The sequence below is a fragment of the Lepidothrix coronata genome, unplaced genomic scaffold (genome assembly GCF_001604755.1).
Source record: "Lepidothrix coronata isolate B3197 unplaced genomic scaffold, Lepidothrix_coronata-1.0 Scaffold68, whole genome shotgun sequence".
Classification (NCBI taxonomy): domain Eukaryota; kingdom Metazoa; phylum Chordata; class Aves; order Passeriformes; family Pipridae; genus Lepidothrix; species Lepidothrix coronata.
In genome coordinates, this window is record NW_016690248.1 from 2393835 (window position 1) to 2420726 (window position 26892).

The window sequence follows — 26892 nt, forward strand, 5'->3', positions numbered from 1 at the left end:
TTTCCAGTAAACCAGTTTCCTCAAAGCCCCATCTAGCATGGCCTTGAACAGTTCCAGGGAAGGGGCATCCACAACTTCTCTGGGCAACCTGTTTCAGCGCCTCACCACTCTCAGAGTAAAGAATTTCTTCTGAACATCTAATCTAAACCTATCCTCCTGTCATTTGAAGCCATTCCCCTTTGTCCTGTCACTATGTGCCCTCATAAAAAATTCCTCTCCAGCTCTTGTCAGCCCCCTTTAGGTACTGTAAGGTGCTATGAAGTCTCCCTGGAGCCTTCTCTTCTCTAGGCTGAACATACACAACACACCCAGCCTGTAAGGTGAGGTGCTCCAGCACTCTGATAATTTTTGTGTCCCTCCTCTGGACTTGCTCCAACAAGCCCATGTCATTCTTATGCTGGGGGCCCAGAGCTGGAAGCAGCACTCCAGGTGGGGTCTCACCAGAGCAGGGTAGAAGAGGACAGTCACCTCCCTCGACCTGCTGGTCACAATGCTTTTTATGCAGCCCAGGGTACAGTTGGCCTTCTGGGCTGGGAGTGTACATTGCCAGGTCTTTCATTTTTTTACAACAAAAATGTATTCTTTCAGTAAATCAAAAGTTAAGCAAGAATATTTTGCAGCTGATTAGAATTATGCTGCTTAAAAGCATAAACGCAGCGGTTAAAGTTATGCAGCACAATTACACTAAACATACCTATGTGGCAAAGAAAACTCAAAAGCAGTAAATTACAGCACAGATGGACCTGTACACTCCTCTACCAAGACAATATTACTGGTTAGATTTGCCTCTCATTTGGGCCAGTGCAAACTGTACTTACCAAGTGTCCTTAACACGTTGAACCATTTCTTTTTATTTCGCTACCCTACCTTATGCACACACACATGCTGACACACTCTTTACAACCCAGAAATTTATTACAGAAGTGTAAAGTAAAACAGGAACAGAACAGAGAAGGTAAAGGCAGCAATGACACCATCAAGTCATATTATTACACCACCAGCAAGACACATTTTCTCCTACTAACTGCCAAGTCAGCCATCCGTGTTCCAAGCAGCACAGCAGGGCTGGATGGGTGACAGAGCCAGGGTGGTTATCATAATGGGTTTGAAGACTTTGCAGCACCTCATGCAAAGGAGCATGTGGAGAAAAAATTGCACTATCTGGTACTGAAAACTAGACTCAGAAAGAGAGGGAGTACTGACTTCATAGCATATAAAACTCAGTTAAAAAAGCACGAAGGCAAGCCATGAAGACCCCAATAATGAGAGCAAGTGAGATCAGTCTACATCTCAATCAGGTAAACGACAAGATTTTCTGAGAAATTTAGTTATGTACTACCTAACGTGTTTGGTATTCTATTGTATATTATTTGCAATAAAATATTTTTGCCCCTAAGGAGACCAAATAACATTTATTCTTTGAAATTCACTGTATTTTATCAACAATACTTCTGCTGCAATTCCCCTATCACTGGTATTCTCATCCCATGCTTTCCATAACAGTGCAGTTTAGCACCTTGCCTTTTATGTAAATCTTAAAATTATGCATCTTACAGATGTGTAAAAGATTTATTTTCATGACTATGATAGCAATGGAACTTAAGTCATGTTCCAAGTACAACTGTGACTTTTTAAAAGCAGAGAACTAGCAGTTATTTTAAAACTGTAAATACAGGTTATGTGTTCAAGCTGGAGAGACACAGGTTCTGTCTGAATTCCTTCCACTTAAAACCAGCACTAATAAAGCTTTGGTTTTTTCTCTCCTATTGGCTTGGTAGTATTTACTACCAGTAATTTAGTATACTGCAAGTTTTATGAATTTGGATGGGTTCTGAGAAAGCAAGTGTTGCCTCTGCATTTCTTTTGGAACAGCAACCCTCTGTCACAGTGTGAAGACTCTCTTGTGTCATGAAAATGCACTTATACCTAGGAAAGTGTTCATATTTACCATCATCATCATCATGGCTAGGCTTCGCGAACGAAGATTTGGGAAGGGCTCTACCCAGTTCATATTTATACATATAGTGCAACTAAAGAAATGTCAATGATTTTTTTTAGGTTTTTTTTTACTGAGAAAAACAGCATTAAAAAAAAGGGGAAGGAAACACTCTTAGTTGAGAAATGTTGGCTAGGCAGATTGGAACAGCATGCTGCTTGTGTGCAAGGGAGTCAGATACAGGATTACCCAAAAGCCAGTATTTTGAGCAAAGCCTGATGCTCCTTGAAGTAGATTCTATAAGCAGGACAATGTTGCTAAGCTGCTCAACTGACAGTTGTAGGTTTAGCTGCTCCTTCGAACATCTGTGTCAACACTGATGCTTCACAAGAAAAACTGAATTCAGCAATTACACACAGTAGTACAGAGGCACTGGATTTTAGCAGAACTGCAGCAGTGTTTCTGTAGCAAGGAATTATGACCTTCAGTTATAGTTATTTGGCTCTTGGTTGTTTTTTCCCCTCTTGTTTATAATAATCAGAGCTACCTCAATCTTGTCAACACAGATGTTGCTGGATAAACATAATCTATGTGTGTGAATTACCAAAGTTTTATATCATGATGGTTTGACTGGCCAAGTCATTGAAATCATCATTACATTTTGCAGGGACTTCCTAAAAAGGACATGTGTAGCAGGTCTAAAGCAAGAGCATCAAAAACTGAGTATCTGTGAATCCAAAAGCTGAAAGCTGAGCGACCATGTCATAAAGAACATCTGTATTTTGTTTGTTGAAACACGACACTGTACCACAACTTAAGAGATGGTGTGATTCTACTTTGCCTACAGAATAACACTGTGCTTTCCTGAATTATGGGAATCTTCACTGAATGGCAGAAATATAATAACATTTAAAAGTTTAATGTAACACCAGAGTTTGCCTACCTGCTTAAAACTGATAGTAGCTCAACTACTTTCTATTCAATTAAAAATGGTTGAAAATTATTATAAACCACCTCAAGTTCTAGCCATGTAGCATAAAAGCTCTCTTTAGGGCAGTGGCAGGAATATTTTCCATGCTAGATGGCAAAAATGACAGAAGCAGTGCTTATTAAAGTTTGAAAACATCAGTGACACATCATGGCATAAGTCAGTCAATACATTTTTCTAAAAAATGGCATGTGAAGCAATAGTTACAGTGTCCTCTCCAGCTGTACTTCAGAGCTTGAACACATCAGCAGTCACACATACTCTGCATCCAAGGCAGACTAGTGCTGACATTTTCATCTGGACACAGAAACACTGACAGTCTAAAAGAACATCAAAGCTGATGAAGTACTTGGTTGCTAATATATGGGAGAATCTGCCTATTGGTTTCAGTTGTCACAGTCATTTACACGCAGGAGAGGCTTGCTGCCTGCTAGCTGTCTACATTACATGTGAAATTTGTCAAAGCTAGTCTCTAATTTTCAAGCAAGTACAAGCCAGACTCTGCTGAAGGAATCCACCACATTTTCACTTGCAGAACTTGTGTGTCATAACTCACACCCTTTAAATTACTGCTGCCTGAGAATAAAGCCACATCTAACATGGGCCATGGGGGTGGGGGAAGAATAAACTCAGAAGAAGGGGATGAAAGAAATAGCTGCTGGGGGATGAAAAGGCAGAAGAAGGGATTTAAGGATATATTTCCTTTCATTACTACCACGTGCATGTACTGTGACTCAGCAGGAGTACAGCTAACCTATTAAACCTGTTAGACAGAATAAAGCATGTTAACTGCTTTCAAGAATTGCAAACTGAGCTACCAACTCCCAAATGTAAGGGTTCCTTAAAAAAGTGGGGACTAGGATGTTACAAATTCCAACGTTCCACTCCTGTCCCCAAGTGACTTTTCAGAATAACATACATACAAGTAAGCATAGAGTAAGTATATAATACAAAGAAAGCATGTTGTTTCATTAAATAGTTTTCAATAAAAAAAGGAAAAATAAGTTTCTAAGGCAAGTTTCATACATGAAAAGAAATTGAACAATGAATCTGTAAAGAGATCTTTTCCTTAGATGTATGTGTTTCAGGGTGAACTAAGAGTCTCTTAATAAGCAACTTGAAACAAGTTATTGCTTCAAAAGTATTTAAAAGGTATTGCTTCAAATTCTTGCTAAAAGAAAGAAGTACAACACTAATAATAGTAACAAAAAAAAGAATCAATTACCAGTACTCGCATTTGCTTTAATGCTGTCCAAAAAGTGAGAAAATATATATACTGAATTATAAAAGCTTAAATATTAAGTATCAATAGGTGAAAAACAGCTTGGAAATAACTTAATTAGCTCAACTAATTAGCGTGAAAAGGTCAGTGCTTAGTCCATTTGCAAGAAATTATGAAGGCTGATAGTTATATTTGTTTGAAAAATATCCAGCATCAATAAGGAAAATATGAATAAGACCATCTTAACCTCATTTTAGTCAATATTCCTGAAAATGCTTTTATCAGGAAGTTATCAGTAATTTGATATAACTGAGTTGAGTATATCTCAAAAAAGTCTGCACCGACTGTTCTGTGAAGACACAGGTCTGGTGCACTCAGTGCCCATCTTTGACTATCATCAGAAATATAGCCAGCTGCTTTAAAGCTTAAGACATAAGACTAAGAGCTTCCTCCACACCTATTTCATACCAATTAGGAAGTGGGAACAAATTGTGAAAATTACTAAAATCACTTCTCAACCAGTTACAGAAAGTGCCCGTAACAACAGCATGTAATTCTTGAACAGATCAGGCACTAGCTGAAGGAACTGCAGGACAGTGTAGAACAGCACTTTCCCTGCAATACTTTTCCAGCCACCAACACACCTGCAGCGTAGGGACTCCCTGAGGTTTGTGTGCGGGTTGCATCAGAATGCCTTTAATGTCCATTAGCTTTTGATGGATCTTCCTTTCATGAACAATTACAAGTTCCGGGCAGAGACACTCACCATTTTAAGGTATAGTGTGGAAAAAAATATGCCCCTTTGCTTATGCTAAGCCTGCTTCCTGATAATAAGGCTAGGTGCTACCAGGTTGAGAAAATTGGATTTCCTATTCAACTTCTCCATTCCATCTTTTAGGTCCTCGCCATCATCTTTTTTACCCTTAAGAGGACTTTACAATTTCTTTGAAGAGACTCTGGGCTCTTGAAATGAATTGCTATTGCATTCTTTTTGATATTAAAATTAAAAGAAACAAATGAAAGAGACGTAGGCACACTATGGTCAACAGCGTCATTGTATTGTTCCATTCACTTCTTTTTTAACTCTGAACATTTCCTGAGGAATATTTAAAATCTGTTCTTTGAGCACTGATACTCCTTATCATCAGTTAAGACGTATCAATAATTAAAAGGTGGATTCTGTACCCACTACATACATTTATGGATACAATTTTCCCCAGGTTCGCAACATCCCACAACAGCTACCTTGTAGAATCTGTTTGAAACGACAGGGACCCTTTCTCCAGCCAGGATGGTGAGTCTGCGCTCATCTCCATTTTACTGAATATAATCTACTTTCCACTTCTGAGATATGGCTGGGCTGCACTTGGTCTTGATGATTACCACTACAGTTCAGACTTCTTCAATTTAGAACAATTTTATGTTTTCCTTTAATTTTCTGTCCCAGAATAAACAGTTTAAAATTTTTACTTTCCTCAGGGCTTTGACAGAGGCAGGTCACCATAATTTAGCATGTTCTGGCAGCTTAAATTAACAGTCATACAAGGATCCATGGCAACTGCCCAGGTACGTAACTCCAAACTGCTAGGCTGTGCAAGGACTGCTGCAAGTGCATCACAATTCAAATCAGTATGTTTGAGCTGAATCTGATTTAAATTTCCTAAATTTCCTAAGGACCAAAAGTGTGCACTGCAGTGACTGCTGCGGCCTGATTGCAACATAGTTGCTGCAGCAACTATGATGTTGATGTTGCCCACCAGCTTTCTAAGCAACATTAAACATTTTTTTTGTCCCCAAAGATTTCAACTTCTTTCCCAACAAGCTGTATATGGAAGAATGCCTTTCCTGATATTTATGTATTTTCCTTTCAATTATCAGCATAAGGAGGAAGCTCTGCTTTCTGTCTGCTGTAATTGACATAAAAAAGAACATCTCCCTAAAACTAGCTCTTATGGTCTTCTAGCCCATCCTCTCCTTAGGAGGTAGTACTGTCCCTCCCTTTTTTCCAGTATTTACATATCCCTCAGCTGAAGAGTAAAGGAAAAACTCCCATTACATCAGTGGACAAAACATAACTGGATACAACTGTACGTCTGATAGGAAGTGAAATTGCAAAGAGTATTCTTAAATTAAAAACCTGGTAGAGAGTAGGCTTTAATCTTAAAACAGTATATTTCTCAATTGTCTGATTTCTCCTTTCTCAGTCATGTCAGTATTTGCACCAAATTGCAACAACGCTTTACTTCTAGAAGTTCAGAAGTCCACAAGAAGAGTACACAACTGAAAGGTTTTAATTCCAACTTCCATCTGAAAAACCCTACTATCAAAAGATGATCCAGGACAGTCCAGAGGACAAAGAAGTATTGAAACAGAAGCTGGTCACTCTCACTGTTAAGAGCTGTAACAATGCAGAGACTGACAAGGGAGAATAAGAACTATATGACACTTTAAAACATCTAAGTCTGCAACCACTTTGAGTAGTAGTTCTGCTGAACATACAAATCTTCAGCATCACACTTAGAATTCAAACAATCTGGTAAAGGTATTTGAGATTCTCCTAGAGGAAATCAATATATATCCACTCACACAAAGTCCTTTTCAGTTAGTCAAGGCCCATGTAGGTTGCACCAGTCAGAACCAACAAACCTAAGTTCCATGTTGCTGTATGACTTACCCGGACAAGCGCATCATCTATGATGTGATCACGTCTCACTTTAAGTCGCAAATATGGGTTGAGCTGCTGTCCTTGAACTAAGCTGTAGAGTACAGTTATGCGTCTTTCACTGTACATCCGGATTCTATTGTCATAATACAATCCCAGGTTCTTGGTAACAGCATTCAATATGAAGGGACAGGTCATAAATGAGAATTTATTTTCTGTTTCTACTTTGAAGAAAGTGTAGTCCTTGTCCATTTCTAGAACATCATTCAGTGGTTCATTAATAAATTCTTCAAAAGGGATAAGTGGTTTTCTGCAATCTATAGTTTTAACACCAAGTTCAGTTTCCAGTGGGTCCACTCGAGGACCTTTTTTATTTCTTCTTTCCTCACCCAACAGCTCTTGAAGAGTTAGTTCACTTGATTCAGGGATGGGTTCCTCATCTTCCTCTTCATTATGATCTGTATCCACATCCCCTCCTACTACATTTGCATAGTAAACCATTTTCAAGCACTTTGAAGCAGCAACAACAGCATCATCATCATTCACTAGGTTACGACTATTGAACTCGTTGCTTATGACTTTGTAGGTAATAAGCTGCTGAAATGTTTCCATCATTCTCCGAATTTGGTCTGCTCTGTACTTCGACCACAATCTGACCAGTTTTGCTTGAGCCGCAAGGGGTAGTTTGCTCATTGCTTTGCAAAACAACGGTAGAGCCATTTCCAGATATTCTGGGCTATGAAGATTGCCATTCTCCATAACGATAATAAACAAATTCAGATAGTTAGGATCCCGAGAGTACACGTTATGGTAAGTCAAGTCACATTCCACATTAGGTGACAAGTACACAAGTGCATTTAAAAAGGCAGTTTCTATTTTTTCATTAGAAAGTAACCTATCATAGACCCGTCTGACTGCTTCAATATCTACAGACACTTCATCTGGGCCTAGTTTTTGGAGGTTATTATCTCCCTGTGTGTTATCACCTATTCTTGATGACGAAGACGACGATGCGCCAGAATCTTCTTCCATAGCTGCAGCCGAACAGGCAGCTTTTTCCTTTTCATCTTCATCTTTGTCTTCATCCTTTCCTTGAAGGGACTTGAGCTCCTCCTTGGTGTGCTGCTTGGCTTTTCGGAAACTCTGTACCAGTGCTTCAGCACTAGAAAACACTCTCCCAATCACCCGGATTAAAGGGGAATAATCCTCTTTTTCTCGACATAGTTCAAGAATTTCATATATCTTGTCTTCCGTTAGAAAAGTCACATCTATAAAAAGATAAAGTTATTAATTTTATTAAGATAAATATTAAAAAGATAAAATATTTCTTATTTGCTCTTCTGAAGAAATCTGTGTGTCATATCACAAACACTGGAAAAACAGTATCAGCGCTGGATAGTTTCAAAACAGACACTTTATAATTTTATTAGCATGAAGAATCACAATTTCATTCACTGATTTTGTAAAATACTTTATTCATGGTTGTCAATCAGAATGCGCACAATGCTGAAACTGTTTTTCAGCCAATTAACTATATTTGGTAGTTAACAGTACTATATTGCCTAAACAAGAGCAATCAGTAAGAGGTTTAAACTGCAACAATACAGTCTTCTGGTAAATCTGCACAGGTAATGTATAAATTATTCAACTAAACAAACCAGATTTTATCAACCTCTTTCTTTCAAATGTAGCATGTCTATGGACTTCACACATTCTTTCTCCCTTAAAAACAGATCTTGAAGAAAAGATTCAATAATTTGTTTTGTTGTATGTTAACGGAAACATAAGATTTCTTATTTTTATTTTTAGTGCTTTCTGCAACTGTTTTTATACTAAAATTGTGCCTGAAAATCCTCCCAAAAACCACAATGTATGCTCAGCAATGTATGCTGCCTTCTAAATTACACACACAGTGAGGCATGTGGGTTATTTCTTTGTACATTAAACCTCACTGAGACAAACAACTTGGGTATACTCATCAACACGCTATTCAGATGAACAAGCTGGTTTACAAACATCATCTGCTCCAAATACCTATCTGTCCTCCCTCTCCCCAAACTCCTGATACAAAATAAGTCATCTGGGAGGCCCATTTGTTATTTGAAATCTCCTTCTCTTTAGAAAACAAAAAGAGAAAACATTATTTTTAGCTTTCTATGTTACTTCTTAAAACAGAACCCATAGATGCTTTCACATGAGGTGATGCTTTAGAGTAGGATTACCACAATCAAACCCTGAAAAGATATTCTAGTTTATGCAGATTCCTCTGAACTGCCACAATTTAGACCTAAAACTGAATCTGTTTAATAGCATCTCTAGAGATCTAGAAAACACATATCTCAGAACTGTATTCATCAACCATGCTAGAATAACTACCTCTGCAGAAAGAAGTGCATCATTGTAATAGACATTTTTAATAAAGACACTATATGTTAAAGTATTTTGAAATGTGATTATCTACACTAATATTCATTCCAAGCAGTCATTAAATTAAAAATTCAAACTAGATGATGCAAAGACAGACAATCTGTTGACTTCCACAGAGCCCCACGCCACTCTTAAAGCACACATAACACAGGAAAGGTTAAGATTATGTCATGCTTCTTAGATTGATTTCCAAGCAATCTGAAGACAGTGAAAAAGCTCAAAACTAAAATCTGTCCTGTTAAAAAAACAGTAGTACTGACAACATTATGAAAAGCTTAGTGCAACACCTATTTTTATCTGCTGCAGTGCATGCTCAAGAAGCAAAACTCATCTAAAAGAAATTTAACTGCTGATACAGATGTTGTTCCATGACATGGCTCCTCAAAATGAGGACCACAGTCTCAAGTTCACTGACTCTGGACCACCGAGGTCATTCATAACATAAAAATTAGCAGTACAAGTTGGTAACTTAACAATATAACACATTTCAGATTTTCATACTTACAGCAAGGATTCTCAGTCATTCTTCTAAAAGTTTTAGTATTTCAGGAACTAACCATGTGCAAGTTCTGGTTAAAGTATTTAATATTACCATCAGCAGTTTCATAGCAGCTTTAAAAGTCATATCCTGTGACTAGTACGTAAAGGAGCTGCCATAAGAGTCTGCCTCATTTTTACTTTACAGCAGTGAGAACAGCTGGAGGAAAACAAATGTAAGCGAAGCTTCCTTCTAACACAAGCCAATTTTGGCTTACTTATGTCTTTACATGCCTTCTCCTCTCATCTCTTCTATTTCAAAGAAGCAAGCCAGTGAAGTAAATGCAACTCCTCCCAGACCTTGTTCTCAGTAACACTCCATAACAAATCTGTACATGAAGTCAAGCTCTAGCAGTGATCCTTGATGTGAAAAAGACTACCTGTGATCTAAATATTGCCAACAACACACTCCCTAATTAGCAAATTTATTAATTTTATTTTATCTCTTATGGAACCTTTTTAAAATTGTGTGCTCGCTGCCTAACCTTCTCTCTTTACAATTTAATATTTTGGTGATTGAAATTGAAAATAGCTTCCCAGGTAATTACAGAGATCTTTAAATGGTGCCTCCTCTCTCTCTGACAACAATTGTAACCTATGCTTTTTATATATTTGTGATTTCTCTATTTCCTTCCTTTTAAACTGCCATCTAAGATATTACCGAGATGCTTACAATGGCTTCCACGTAGCTTCTTCCCCAAAGGTAAAAGTTCTAGGGCTTAGCACTCCAGAAAAGTAAAGTAAATAATTACTTCTGAAGGGTATTTCTTTCAATTTATTTAGAACTTTAAATCCTATGTCAAGCATAAAGGCAAGCTACACATCCTTTTCCTTGGCTTTCTTAAACTCAACTGCAGTTTTCCCAGTTGGACTGCAGTGTTGCAGCAGATGGACCTTAAAAAATTTCAGAGCATTAGATTCCTTAGACATCATCCAATTCCAAAAGTAACTAGGTCTCAGAGAGCATTACTGTTCTCTGTCTATACTGCCACAAAGAGAGGTCAATACTTGTGATGTTCCGACAGAGGAAGTCTGAGTCACTGCTGCAGCCAATAGACTGTCTCTGAAGGTAGGTTGAGAAGACTCTGAGGCATCTACCCTTAGGAGAGGGGATGGTTAGAGAGAATGAGGAAAATTCTGTATATGCACAGCTCCATTAAAAATACACACAATCAAGAGACGAATCACAAAACAGACCCTATGTGCCTTTCACCCACCTAATACTACACTGCCCCCCCTTTCTCCTCCCTACTGTTTGCCTCTGCTTATTCGGATCATAAATAATTTGGGGACAATTTTATCCTTGCATCAGATAAAGAACAAACTGATGCAGCTATTGACTGGAACATCTTAGGTCCCCTATAACACCGTCCTATGCTTTATTGCTGACTCTATATGCCTCTTTAATTCTTTGCTGTAAACAATTTCACCTTCTTTAGCTAAAATGAATGAATCTGAACTTCTGTGTTTATACCACTTATTGTCATAATCCTTAAAAAGATCTGCTCAAAGGTTAATGGCTTTAATTACATTTGGCCTGATTTCTGTTAGCATCACAGGTTTTTGGCAACAACTAGCATTATTCTATTAGTATGTACTTACTATTTGAGAGCTTGAAAAGCTACATAAAAGTTAGAAAAGATATACAGAACATCATTTCATTTTTGTACACTGGCTTAGAAATAACTTTGCTTAAACATTTTTTAGCTTAGTAAATGTATTGCCTATCATCCACTGTATCATTTTTTTCATCTGTTAAGTTTCTTAACATAGAATCTGGAATTAGTTAAAGCATAACTTTTATAACCCATTAATTGCAGAAAAGTTATGAAACTAGTGAAACTAAAACAGTCATACAACAGCACCTAAAAAAGCCTTTCCATATTTGCAAAATCACTATTGTCACAAGACAACAAATGCACGTTGATTTTAACAGACAGGTGGTAAAGATCCACATTCAGAATCAGTATTCAGCATTAATCCAGCCATTTTTCAGAATCCATAGTAAAATACTTGATCGCCCAACATTGTATTTTACTTAAGAAGTCAGCAGAACCCCACCACAGTGAATTCTGTTGGCTTGTACTCTTGCATATGAAATGTGTTTTATTTTAGGAAAATTCTAAACATCTTACCTTTAAAGTCATCTCTTGGGCCTTGCATTTCCCTCTTGTTCATTTTTCTGTCAGTGCAGGAATTGTTATGGGCACCTTTGGAATTGTTTTCTAGGTAAGCTGAGCTCGTTCCTTTCTTGGAGGGATGAGGATCACAGAGTTTTGCATTAATCTTATAAAGCTCGAGGGCCTTAATGGCTGCTGCATTGTTATCCATACGGAGAAAAGTTGGACAGGAAGCACAAAATTCATTCGTGCAGGCTTCATTTCCACAGCCCTCGGTTAACTGGTGGTAGTAGCGCTCTATTAGATGCTTTGCAGCTGCTCGCTTCCTGTAGCAAACATTCAAACAGCAAGTACAAGGATTAGTAGAGCTTTCACATACAAAGCTCATTCAATAGCATCAGCAAGGCAGAGATTAGTCAGGCACTGAAACACAAGATTTCTGTCAGAGAGGACACAGCAGGAGATTTTTTTTTTAAAATGCAGGATTCTCATTTTGACAAATGTAAATATATTTAACACACAATTTAATTTATAGGTTCTATGTAAGAGCAAGATAAATCCTATTTATGCACAGCTTTCGGCTTTACATTGTTGTGCTATAGTGGAGACAATCTTCTACAGTTCTGAACAATCTCAACCGTCACTGAAAAAGAGCAATTTGGATGCAAAACAAGGCTGCAAGTGAAACAGAACAGGATCTCATACAGTTTTTGAATCTAATATATAGTACTGATGCACAGTTGCCACTGACAGAGGGAAGAGGCATGAAATACAAACAATTCAGACATTTATTTAGCATACTATCAATAGTACACTAATAAGATATAAAGCCTTTAAAAATCTAAGCCATTTTAGCAAGATTCTAGATGACTAAATTATCATATATGTAGTCTATTTAAATTCATATGAAAAATATTCCTTGATTAATTACACTGATGCCAAAACCACAATTACAGATGAGCTAAAGGCTAAATATATTTCTCCTCAGCTTAAATATATTCTCTAAAAAAAAAGCTATTTGCCAAATCCTTCCCTTTCTCCTGCCATTATAGGTGGCAAGCAAACATCTGAAAAATCACAGCTGTATTGCTATACAAGTCCATGTGCTCAGTACTATATATACACACAGAAGAAAATTGAACTGCCTTATTAATAAGGTCACAGACTTCTACAGAAATTTGCAAATAGTAAAGAAATTACTGGAAAGCTGCAGGTAATCAGGACAGAAGCAGCTGCATGCAGTACTAAGAGCACCATAATTGACTGCATTTTGGAAAGAAACCCCCAAACCTTGACTTAATTTAATGAAAACAAGTTATTAATGAAAATTATCAACCAGGAAACAATTCAAACATTTTGAATAGCTGTAACATGCAGGCCTTTAATGCAACTTCAGTGATACAGTACTATAAAGATTAGAACATAGGAAGCAAGATTTTCATCAGAAATTGTGATATTAACTTAAAGTTGCCTTTCCTGATGTTGATGCATGCACAGATTCTGCATAGAACAAGTACTTCAGAACTTAAGTGCTAGACCCACTGGTACTACTCAGCACTTGCTGCACCTAGCTGTTAATACTGGCTGGCTAAGTATCAGTTTCAATCCAGCTGCTTTAGAAGGGAAAATGTTCTGACTGTGACTACTGAGGTGTGTATTACTCAGCAATAACACCTTTGCTCCTTTCTGTTCACCCTTCAAGATCTCATTATCCTAGAGAAGAAAATATGTCTTAGAAAGAAAACCATGACCTCGATGTCTACCTGACCTTCCAAATGCTCCAGTGCACTACAAGACAAAAAAAAACAATTGAGGAGAAATGTTTCCCTGCCACCTCGAGATGGAGGTAAAGGACCATAAAAAAAAATTAGGCAGCATGAGCAATATCATCAAAGCCACTACTGTATAAACAGGGAATAGCTATATTCTAATCCAATGAAAGAGTTCTATTCTCTCAAATTTTTATATGTATACTTAGGAAAATCTGCCTCTCTCCATGTACCTCTAAAAGTAAGTGGTTTTTAATCTTGTCTTTCGTACTTCAGCCATTAGCATAGAGGCTTAAAAACACCAGTGTTTTAATACAACTTAGACCAGTACATAATTTCACAGACATCTGTTTGTGAATACCAAGATTTCATGCTTTGATCATTCCTGACCTTTGATCATTCCAGACCTTCAGATTTAGAGTATGAAATATTGTCGTTTGAAAGCAGGTAAGTCTATCACATGAAAAAGCTGAATTTTTACACCTGAGCTATGGCCACATCTCATCAACATGCACACCTTTTTAGCCCACATATCTAGTTTGAAAAAAGTTATCTAAATGTATAAACACTGGTATATTAACACCACATTTTAACATACTAAACAACACTTCCCCTTAATTAGGGGAATATCTGAGATGCCAGGAGATAAAGATAAGCTTAGATTTGGCTCTAACAGTTAACTTCTGAGGGACTCAATATGTTTTCGTTTCTAATATTTAGCTACCAATTACTTTTCAAACTTTGCCATGCCTACAATAATGCTGTTTGTACAAACACTTTCATTTTGACTCATGGCTGCAGACTCACTGGCTCAAGTTCTGTGAAACTTCATTAGAGACAGAAGCTCTGACTGAAGGTTAGATTATTTATTTATTTATTTTTAAAATCAAATATGGAAGCAAACAATACGATGTACAACAGTACCAGAATACAGCAGTATTAGAATTTCATAGAATGTCCTAAACGGGAAGGGACCCACAGGGATTATCAAAGTCCAATTCCTAGCATTGCACAGGACAACCCCAAGAATTACATCATGTGCCTGAGAGTGTTGTCCAAATGCTTCTTGAACTCTGTCAGGCTTGGTGGTTTGACCACTTCCTTGGAGCTTTTTCCAGTGCCCAACCACTGCCTTGGTAAACATCCCCTGACATGGCTTCATTTTGTTCCCCTGAGTTCTGTCACTGGCCCCCACAGAGAAGAGATCAGTGTCTGCCTTTCTGCTTCCCCTCATGAGGAAGCTGTAGACTGCAATGAGGTCTCCCCTCAGTCTCCTCTTCTCCAGGCTGAACAGACCAAGTGACCTCAGTCACTCCTCATACGGCTTCCCCTCAAGGCCCTTCACCATCTTCATAGTCCTCCTTTGGATGCCCTCTAATAGCTTTGTACCTTTCTTATATTGCAGTGCCCAAAACTGCACACAATATTCAAGGTGAGACCGCCCCAGTGCAGAGCAAAGCAGGACAATCCCCTCCCTCAAACGGATGTCGATGCTTTTCCTGATGCCCCCCCCCAAGGACACGGTTGGCCCTCCCTGCTGCCAGGGCAGTGCTGACTCATATTCAACCTGCCGTCAACCAGGACCCCCAGGTCCCTTTCCATGGCACTGCTTTCCACCATCTTATTGCCCAGTCTGTAGGTACATCCAGGGTTCCCCCATGCCAGGTGCAGAATATCTGGCACTTGCCCTTGTTAAACTTCATGTCGCTGGTGATTGCCCAGCCCTCTAACTTGTTGAGGTCTCTCTGCAGGGCCTCCCTGCCTCTGAGGGAGCCAACAGCTCCTCCCAGTTTAGTATCACTGGTAAACTTAGTATCCCTTTGAGTCCTGTGTCTGAATCATTTATGAAGATGTTGAAGAGCACAGGGCCCAAGATGGAGTCCTGTGGAACCCCACTAGTGACAGGTCGCCAGTCTTATGTTACCCCATTCACTATTACCCCCTGTGCTTGACCTGTGAGCCAATTGCTCACCCACCACATGATGTGTTTATCCAGCTGTGTGATGGACAGTTTGTCCAGAAGGATCCTGTGAGAGACAGTATCGAAAGCTTTACTGAAATCCAAAAAGATTACATCAACTGGCTTCCCTTGATCAGCTAGGTGGGTTGCCTTGTCATCAAAAAAGAAAATTAAGTCTGATGAGCATGACTTTCCCCTTATGAAGCTGTGCTGGCTGTGACTGATGACTGCTTTGTCTTTCAGGTGTTTTTCAGTAACTTCCTGAATCATCTTAGTAATTTTATGAGGCACAGAAGTGAGACTGACAAGCCTGTGGTTTCCAGGGTCATCCTTCCTACCCTTCTTGAATACTGGGGCAATGTTTGCCAGCTTCCAATTTACTGGGACCTCTCCAGATTCCCAAGATCACTCAAAAATCATTGAGAAAGGCCTTGTGATGACATCAGCCACCTCTTCAAGTGTTCCCAGATAAATCCCATAAGCCCTGTAAACCTATAGCGATCCAGCTGGACCCCCCCTACCTCTCCCCGGGCAACTATCCCACAGCCTTTGGACATGAGCTCAGACAAATTATTTAAGAATACAAAAAATGGTGGAGACAAAGGGAGGATACAAACCTAAGAAGGTAGAATAAATTTACCGAGCCTTCCATAAGAGCTACCCTTACTGAGGTCCACTGTTGGAAGTACTTACACAGAAAACGCAGTTCCAATAAGTCAATGTGTGATTTTACAGAACAGTAAGATATTCCACATCACATTCCCACTGGGGTACTTCAGGAATTATTATCACTGCTCATTGACAACAGTCCACATTTCCTATTCCCACATTATTCAGCAAAAACCCCCATATCATACCTTCTGTGTTCTCCAGAAGTGAAAACCTGATCACTTCCTATATTCCCTTCCTCATTTAGCATGCAGAAAACTTAAATTCTTGACCTGAGGGATTAAAACTGGTTGATCAAGTGAGGTAACATAAAACCACTCTCTATTCTTAGCTCATGCTACACCCGTGAAGACCACAGCTCCCTTTAAGTTCCCATAAGGGGATCTAACTCTTCCCTTATAAACTCAAGGACTAGTTCACTGTACATTAGCACACAGTTACTATTGTAGCTAAAGCTGCAGTGACTGACCTGCATATACGTTTCGGAATACTCATATTGTTCTTGCACATCCAAGTATGAAACTGCACTGGTGCAGATGCAGTTGTGAACATTTCACAGATATATCACAGGTATCTCCTTATGCCTTAAGGGTAACTCCCCACACAGTGGGCCTGGTATAACCTCCTCAAGCAATACAAACTGCTTCAGTGAGGAGAAGAGGCACCTAAAATAGACATCAACTTCCTTCCCCAATGTCCAATAATTTTGTAAGCACATTACTCCATTTAGCATGAAATTAGTATTCACTGACTTACTTTGGCAGTACTTAAAGAAAAAAGAATGCCTTTAGGTTTTTCATTTGTTTATTTTTAACTAGTAAAAAGCCAGATAAAAAGTACTTCACATTTGTAATTTAAATGCTGCCAAAACTGTGGAGTATTACTAGAAACATACACCACTGATCCTCTGTGTTTGTAGATTCTTTGGCAAAGGTGAACTGGGCTGAATTTGGGTAGTAATTTTGAATGTCTAAAATCTATAGGAAATAAGATATTGAGTGTACTTCCTCAAAAGTTCCTATGAAACAGAATCTAATTTGCATTTCTCAAATATTTTAAACTAAATACAGAGCAATACTATGTAAAGGAAGTTTAAAATATCTGCATAATTGCATCAGATTTTGCTTTCAAGTTTACCTGAATTTCAGAAATACACATGAATGTTTCATACTTGTCTGGAAATACCAGCACGAAATTACATACTTCTGAATGGTTTCTGCTTGGGACACAACAACTTTTATATTAGTTTTACACAGAAGTCTCACATTGGGTGGGAGTGTTGATCTACTGAAGGGCAGGAAGGGTCTGTGGAGAAATCTGGATCAACTAGGCCTAGGCCAAGGCCAAGGCCTATGGTATGAGGTTCAATAAGGTGAAGTGTCAGGTCCTGCACTTCAGTCACAATGACCTCACGCAGTGCTTCAGGCTGTGGGCAGGGTGGCTGGAAAGTGGCCCAGTGGAAAAGGAACCTGGGGGTGCTGGTCAACGGCAGCTGAACATGAAACAGCAGTGTGCCCAGGTGGCCAAGAAGGCCAATGGCATCCTGGCCTGTACCACAGTATGTATCAACAGTGTGGCCAGCAGGACCAGGCAGTGATCACCCCCCTGTACTCCGCACTAGTGAGGCTGCACCTCAAGTGCTCTGTCCAGTTCTGGGCCCCTCACTACAAGAAAGACATTGAGGTGCTGGAGAATGTCCAGAGAAGGGCAACAGAACTGGTAAAGGGTCTAGAGAGTAAGTCATGCAAGGAGTGGCTGAGGGATCTGAGGTTGTTTAGCCCAGAGGAGCTCTGAAAAGGAGGCTCAGGCGTGACCTTATCACTCTCTACAACCACCTGAAAGCAGGCTGTAGCCAGGTGGGGGTTGGCCTCTTCTCCCAGGACAAGAGGACAAGCTGCACCAGGGGAGGTTCAGGTTGGACATCAAGAAAAATTGCTGAAAGAGTTGTCAAGCTTTGGAACAGGCTGCTCACAGAGGTGGTGGAGTCACCATCCCTGGAAGTGTTCAAGAATAACTGGACATGGCACTTGGTGCTACGGTCTAGTTGATAAGGCAGTGATTTGTCAAGATTTGATGATCTTGAAGTTCTTTTCCAGCCTTGATGATTCTATAATTGCTCCAAAATAGCTGATTTTAGTAAGTGGAAATTTACAACAGCCTGTTTTACAATGGCAATTAGGAATTTGGAAGTGTCAAAATGTTCATAAGCTATTTTCTTAACAGAAAAAAAAACAAACAAAAACCAACAAAACTATTAATATCCATGAAAACTAGAAGAAAATCTATGTTTGCCATTTGGATAGGAAAAATAAAACAGGGAAAGGTTTTTTTAGTACTTATAGCAAAATAACTTTCAGTATATGCATTAACAAACAGAGGCAGAAACAGACTTACGCATCTGCAACAGTTCTACTACCCTTTGGAAACTAGATGACCAGTGGATCAAAAACTGTTAAAAAAAGTGTGGATTGTGGATGGATATCTGTGAAGTTAAATACTGCTTTCTGAGAGTTTCAGTTTCAAACCTTGCATGTTGGTTTCCTGCTTCTGTTTAGTTAGAGTAAGAGCAGCAGCGCTAGAGAAGACAAGCTTCCAGTAATAGCACTGCCCAAAGAGACCCTTTTGAAGTGCCCTGCACACCAAACTGCCAAACACTGCACCCAGAGTTGGAACCAAGCCTGCTGTTCCAGCAGTTTTGTAACACCTTTTCCCCACCTCAGCCGCTGACACCACAGCAAATGTGCACGCGCGTGGAACTCACATTTGCCAAACCTCGTTCTTTCCAGTGTAGTGGACCCCAATAGTTGGGGTGCAGACCGTGAACCCCCTTGGACCATACTGGCTTCACCCAAGGGACCTCCCTTCCCCACCATATATTCTAGATCCACTGTGCCTCCAGGAACACATTATGTGCTGACAAAGTCAGGCATGGCACTTCCTCAGGAAGGGTGAACCTGAGAACAGATCTCTCCTGGCTATATGGAGCAATGCAGGAAGACTGATAGAGAGAGGGAATGAAGAAAACAGTCAGCATCTATCTCGTAAACTTGTCTCTCAGAAAAATTACCTTGCTACAGCCCTATTAGAAAAGCAGAGAGGAGTTTCAAAATTGCAAGGCATCCCATCCTCAAAAGCAGAGAGAGGAAAGATGAATGCACAAAAAGCCATAGCAACACACCCAAAACTTTGTCTTGATATGTGACTACATACAATGGAGAGTGAAAACACATGAACAAGAAGTTGTTACTGGTAAACAATTAAATTATGTAATTTAGTGCTAAAGAGGTTTTAAGAAAATTATACTAATCAAAGCTGAAAATCAATGGAGAAGTGTGACAGGAGTAGATAGAAGATACTGACCTTAAAAATTCAAAGACTTGAATGAATGTTAAGGTAAAAAGACTCCTAACTCTGAGCTAGCACCACAATGTTCACTACATGTAGAGCCAGAATTTGAAAAGCCTTGGATAAGAGCAAGACTTACCCATGGAAGATTTTGCTGTGTAAGAATCCAAGAGTATTTCTTTTTTAATTAATATTCATTCACACATGTGAAACATATGTGATTATGCTCTTGGTATAAAGCTTTGCAATGCAAACCACAGAAATAAATAAAGCAATTATATCAGCCAACCAGAGCAAAAACAACTTAACCATTCATTGTGGAAATAACAAAACACTTGCCTAAGTCCCTGCATTTACTAATGACTTATAGGCATGTAAATAACATATTTTAGCTACACATTCAGCCTGCCATTCCACCTTATGTGGCAAGAACAACTATGCAGCAGGATTGCAAAAATTCTCAGTAATAGGTGCTGTACACATCAAATTGCGATACACTTTTAAACAATTTAGTTTCACAAGTATACTATATAGGTACTACTCAAATATGTGAATTCCTGTGGCTTCACTGGCTTACATCCATTACAGATAAATACCTGAAATCTATAAAGTCAGGACAACTCTGATTATTGTTCTGCACAAAATAAAGTACTCAGCTATCAAGCAGAAAAGCTTACTACTGTAGATTATTTTTTCAGGTTCAGTTTTAAGGAGGATAAACAACATACACAAAAGAATTGTCAAAATTCTAGAAGGAAAAAAAGACTTTTACTGCCTTTTCCTTCTGATTTATCATAAGTCCTTACAGAGTCTTTGTTTCACACCACTCCAGATGACTGCTCCTGATACATCTTTCCTTCCAATGTGTAAAAAACAGTAGTCCAACTGACAATATCCAGAGTGGACTACAGCCAGCCTGCAGCCTGATTTCCCCCATTTGGCTAGGCCAGGGAAACAAAAGAACACAACTCAACTTGCTGCAGGAACAATAAAAGACAATGCAGCACAGGCCACTACTGGAGCAGAAATAAGAGACTATGGCAGGGCTTTAGCCCTGCAACCTCTAACATGTGTCCACATAGTGACAGCCAGTCATCTCTCAGGTCTGGATCGCTATTAACCTGTACTCCTAAGGAAGCAGCCAGACAGCACTTCTGCAACAGATGGCATAAGAGAGGGAAAAGAAATTTGTCATCCCAGGAGAAATGCTACTCCTAGTGCAAGAAAAGGCATCACTGCAGTGAATTGCTAAACACACATCAGAAAGGCATTCTTGCTTCCTTCTCATCACTTTTAAAATTAGGTATGCAGTCCAATGTGTGTGTGGGCTCAACCTCAGTTTTGCTCCTCCCCAAGTCGGGCAGCTACAGTAGAGAAGTCCTTGAGCAATTCACACTATGTCCCTAGCCTACAAAACATCCAGAAACTGGCATCCAGCCCACGGTGCGTAAAATACTAGACCACTTGGGGGGCAGGCGTGGAGGAGACAGTTTAAGGTCAGAGAGGAAGTTTGTGACAGAAGAAAAACGAACCCAGATCCTTTGAAGCTTTAGACAGTACACTAACCATTGCGCTTACACTCCCTCTATTATTTTGGAACTTTGTTGTAAGCCAGAAAAGCAGAGTTTGTGGTTTCCCTATTTGAGTTCTATGACAGGACTGTTTGAATAGCTAGGAAAGAATCTTTGTTCGCTAACTCACAGAAGAATAAAGTGTCAAATAACCTTTTTTTTAAAAAAAATGGTCCTCTCATTCCTGCAACCCTTTTGAATTTTAAATACAAATGAACATTTCAGCCCATCACAATCTGCTTCTAGTTGATCTTGGCTTCTATGCTAAAGGCAGAGAAAAACAAGACTCAGAACTGTCAGCAAGATGCTATGCAAGATTCACTGTTTAGTGAAAGAGAGCCAATTTGTTGTTTCTAGAATTAACTAGTATATGAATTCACCAAATTAAGTCAGACTTTTTTTTTCCTTAGTTCAACAATCCATGCCACAACAGATATCAGCAGGTGTTGTGCCTTAGTACTGAAGTGTCTTCAAACCCATGCAAGATGTTAGTGAACAGCAGGTAGAAATTACACCCTTACTGTCAAGTCTGAATGCAGGCCCTCAGATTTCTGACACTGTATTATGCTACCATCTACTGGTTCACGTTAAGTTAAACCTCTAAACTTTCCCTTCAACTCATTCACCCTCCAAAAAAAATCATCAGTTTATACAGAGGCTTGAAATTATTTTTCCATAGCAAAATATTAACTTGAAACTTTCTAAGGTAATTCTACAGTTCTACTCAGCTTTTGTCTTCTTTTTATGAAGCAGATGCAAGAGCAGCTGTTACATAAGTTCAAAAGATTTTTAAACAAGATACACCAAACTCATCCACTCATTTACTTACATTCGGCTAGTTTCAATGTTCTCAGAGTGAGGTTCTCCTGGTGATCTGCAAAACCAGATAGAAAACCTTAACCTTTTGTTCTTTTAAGTCATTACAATATGAAAAGTTATGAAAGGTGGAAAGTAATGGTAGTGTACTATAGCCACTAACAGCATCAACTTTTTGACACTTACAGATTTAATTTATTTTACCAAACTCTAGAATACAGCTTGTAACATAAAACCTGACAGTATAATTAAGCCAGATTTCTTTAAGGAGGACAGCGCTTTTCCCCCACTGCTTATGCAACAGCAGCCATTAGAGCAGAGATCTGCTGGCAGTACTTCTGTATTCAGGCTGCATAGGGCACCAGTTCTGGGCTAGTTCTTCATAATCACTTCTGTAACCAAAATGTATACTCAAAGTTTATCAGTGATCAACTGCAACAAACAGATTCTCTACACAGCTGGACTCTAAAAAGTAGCAGTTCAGAAGCAGGTTCCAACAGAATCTCATAACAAATTTCACATCTCTCTCCACCTGAATTTGTAGACGTAATCTCAGATAGCTTTTTGTTTCTTCATTCCAGCCAAGAGATCAGACAGTAATATTCAGAATTAGGTGTTATTGTCTGGCATTTTTGAATACACAAGCAGTACCTGTGTTTATCTTGGCAACCCCTTTGACTTAATTTACAGAATAATTTAAGGGGTATAGCTTCATACTAACTTAAGCAGGCTACATTATATCTATTTAGCTCCTCCTTACTCCCATTTTCTTCCTTAAGGAAGCACTGATTTAAAAAGTTAACTTTTTTTAGGCAATATTTTTTTCTTCCCTTTGGGACTTCCCTTTAGTCAGTGAGTTTGTAACTAGACAAGCCAGAAGACAAGGCAGTATAAATGCAGTGGTTTTGATTTTCATTGCCTTACAATGCCTTGAAATCACACCCTAAAGGACCTTATCAAATCTTTACTTGGATATGGATTTTGGTACACTTGACCAGAACTGCCACCCTGGAAATATTCTGAGGAGTGGAAACAGAGCACAGCCACTACAGTAAAACTCTGCAGCTTACATGAACAAAAGTCCCTTTCATGACAGCTCTCAAAACAGAAGTGAGTTAAAATAGAACTCACTTTGTAGGTTTCACCAGAGTCTGCTGGAGGACTTCAGTTAGGACAGCTAAGCAGGCTTTCCCATAGCTTTTTCAGGAAAAAAAACTTTGTTTATAGAAATGGAATTTCTAATATTTACTACATGACTATCTATAATATTCTAAATGCTATTGGAAATCTCCATCTGTAGCCTGATAAATTTTTTTTTCTCATGTTTAACTGTGCTATATTACTGGATGGTCTCTAAAGCTTGGATTGTTCTCCAAATTCTCTACTAAAATTTTAGTTCCTTTATTAAAATTCTGTACCTTAACAACTTTCTGCATTTTACCAAACAGACCCAGTGCCTAGAAAGCATTTCTGGCAGACAACTTATAATTCCTAGGCTAGTTGGATACTATGCAGTGACAGATGATGCAGAACACAGTACATTATTTGTTTCTATTTCATTAACTTTTAAAATTTACCTGACATAAGGACAAAATTCTGAACTTCCTATTCAGCTACCTTTATACTCATGCTTAAAATGTAAATGTTCTCTAACTGGAAAATAACATAAAAACCACCCAATCTCAAAATTTGGCCTCTATTTATTCCCTCCAATTATGTTTCCCTTACTCCTTAAGTTCAGGACAAGATAGTTGCTGACAAAAATAATGCTCAGCAGCAAAACAAATAAAAAATTAATTTCCCTTCAACTCCAGTGACCAAAACAAGCCACTAAATACTTAACAAAAACAATCTCAATTTTTCTTTTCCAATTATTCACCAAAGCATTTAAGCCATACAATCTGAGAAGCACGTTTATATCCATACTGGCTAGCTCCTATTTACTTCCAGGACTTCAGAAAATGATAGCAAAAAGTCTGGACGTTTGAGGTGTTGCTATCTTTATTTCAGTACTGGGAAATACAACACATTGAAGCTTTGGGAAAGAGTAGTGCTTCCAGTTGCTATGAAAATATGAGTGAAGTAGTGGCATTAAAAGAAAAACATCAAGAGTACTAATCACTTTGAGCCTTTAAAATAAACAGCAGTATGAAGAATTAGAGAAAAAGAGCAGTTTGGTATCCAAACTTTGCAGGTAAAAAAGGTAGCCTGGTGATTTGCAGTACAGATATGTAAACACAGCTATCAGTATATCCAAAATCCTTTCCTATCCTCATAATTTGTGAGTATTTTATCTGGGCTGTAAAGAGACAGTACTGTTCAGTACATGTTACTGTGAAAAAAAAAAAGTTTATTCTATAAGAGAAACAATTAAAAGCTCAACAAAACCCCCGAAACAATAAAAACATGTAAACATTTCAGCAAAGTTCAGAAAAACTTCAATGTAGTTGAGTCGAAAAAGGTTTGGTCCTCTAAGATAAGTGGTTCTACAGAAAACAGGGATCAAATTCCTTCGGCTTATTGTTTTCTAAAACGTGAGCAGACCTACCATAATTATGATTTGCAGAACTATTAATGCAAATATTATCTCGATTTTAAAAGGTTTCAAATGGCAATGTAAGCACCAAATAAAATGAGCTTTCAGTAGTCATTAAATGAAGTGGAAGATCAATCTAATTACAAAAGTTGTACCTGTTTGCTAAGAAGCTATTTATTCTGCAATACCCAATTGTTTACAAACAAGATACCTTGTTATTTTCTCTGAGCAGGCAATAGTACTGAAAAACAACTATATAGTACAGCAAGATGTCCTTTCATTATGTTTAAAATCTGAAACAAGAGTTCTGCTCAGAGAAAATCTCAGAGCAAATGCTCTTAAAAATTTCAGCTTTGAATTAGATTGTAGATACTGATCACAAGACATCAACTAATCTGAATACTGCAGTATGAGCTAGCAAATTAAAATGGTGGCTCATTTACAACAACATAGGGAGCAACTTCCCCATTCTGCAAGCCAATCCTTTTACCTTCAGTGTACCTCTTCAGGAGAGGAAAGTAATGGTATGCATGCATACGCATTTTTAACATCATCAAGCCTCCTGGACAAATACTTTAAAAAAAGAAAAATGAACAAACTGCTTAGATAAGTATGCTAAACAATTTATACAGAAATTCAGTACGACAGTAAAAACTACCAGAGTTTTAAGTGATAGTATTGTTCCTAAGAAGGTTTTTATGGAGCACTAAAGCTCCAAAGGCAAACGATGTGAGCTTTGAAATCACTGTTAGCAAGAGTGTAAGTCAACTTTGCCAGCTGACTTATCTTAAACAAACAATATAACTTACTACTATTTATAAAATTAACTTTAAGCCATACAAATTAAATACTTTAAAATAAACATGATAAGTAAGAAAGTCCTGAGAAACAACCTGCTATGCTTTATACTTACCTTTTACAAGCTGTGGCCATTCGGTGACATCAGGGTGATCACAATTTTGAGTCACTGATCAAAACCGAGTTGTCACACCAGTCCTGAATCACGCTGGGCTAAGCATAAGCTTAACAACTCTAAATAAGTAAAAAATAATGTAGTTAAAAAGCCCTTAAAAATTATTTTCAGCCAGTCCTCTAAATAAAAAAACCAACATAGAACAGAAGAAAAATATTGATACTAAGCATTGTTTTATCACCAAGATTAAGACTGACTTACAATCATTTTTTGCAAAGCATTCTACGACTTCTAGAGTAACTTAGTACAGTGCTATCAACTAGTGACTTGAAAATTCACTAACTTACTTTTAGTCTTTCTAAAAAACCAAAATCCAAACCCATCTTTGGGACCAGTGGAAAGCACCCAACATTAATACAACAAGCATTCAAAGATCTGGAAGCATGTGTGTAAATATGAACTATAATTTCTAACTAGAATAAAATTTCATTATGTGTTTCCCTGATACAACTCAATGAACATTGTTTCTTAGCAAGGCTCTGTTCCCAGGGGAGCAAAAAGTAACCTGCACTTTGTTGTGTGCCTCTCCCCAAAACAAAGTAAGCTACAGCTATGTAAAACTTTCAGAAGAGCAACCTTTGCTATCTGTGACAAATCTTTAGATTCTTTGGTCCATTTAAATCATGTGTCCTCTCTCCTCTCCCTTAAATTTTCAAAAATGTATTTTACCTGTCAATTGTTTCCCGTGATCTGGCTCCACTGGTATAAATTGAAGGGTTGGTCCTTTACTTTGTCACGCAGGTGGCAGCCAATGATCACTCAGCAATACTCGTGCCCAGAGCGCCCTGGGACCACCCCAGCTGATTACTTCCATGGCTGAAAAGGAACCAGTTAGTCTCTTACCTACTGCTATTATCTACTCTAAACTAAAGTTAACTGATAAAATATTTCCAAACACAATACTCAACACTCAATTCATCCCATTCTCTCTCCCACCCAAGCTCCTAAGTGCACTGGACAAAGCCTGTAAAGCAAAAAGGCCTTTGATGGAGAGTCAGATGACAAACAGCATTATTCACTTTCTGCTAATATAAAGTTTTGATAAAAATTGGAGTTATTAGTGTATTTAGTAAATAAAAAGTTATCTTACTTCCTCTAAACAGCAGTAGCTATGAAGACAGACCTCTGTACCCTGAGAAGTTCATTCCTGTGGTAACCCAGATGAAGCCCCACATTTGCCAGTTGCCATGCAGCAAGCGCCTCATACAGAACACCAAGGTGCACAAAGCTATTGAGGGCACACCAGCAGCTTTTTGCAACACCCACAGTCAAAGCAATCTGGTGCAAATACTAAGAGAGCACATCAGGTAGCTTTAAATGTCTCAGTAAAAAACATTTGTTTCTTTACTGCACCTTCTTTT

The 26892-nt window shown here is 38.5% G+C and overlaps 1 protein-coding gene across 5 annotated transcripts in view; it reads right to left on the reverse strand.

The window, feature by feature from the left end:
• Window positions 1-26892, reverse strand: part of UBE3A (ubiquitin protein ligase E3A) — a 54143-nt gene that overhangs the window by 10771 nt on the left and 16480 nt on the right. For 2 of the 5 annotated variants that reach the window (XM_017818391.1, XM_017818393.1), the window contains 5 exons: window positions 26201-26347; window positions 25472-25590; window positions 22036-22080; window positions 11908-12218; window positions 6821-8076 (listed from right to left, as the gene is read on the reverse strand). In XM_017818391.1, coding sequence (XP_017673880.1) covers window positions 6821-8076; window positions 11908-12218; window positions 22036-22080; window positions 25472-25491 — 1632 coding nt within the window. In that variant the 5' untranslated portion in view covers window positions 25492-25590; window positions 26201-26347. Of the gene's footprint in view, window positions 1-6820; window positions 8077-11907; window positions 12219-22035; window positions 22081-25471; window positions 25591-26200; window positions 26348-26892 lie in introns of those variants that run through there. The other 3 variants (XM_017818392.1, XM_017818395.1, XM_017818396.1) reach the window with 2 other exon arrangements.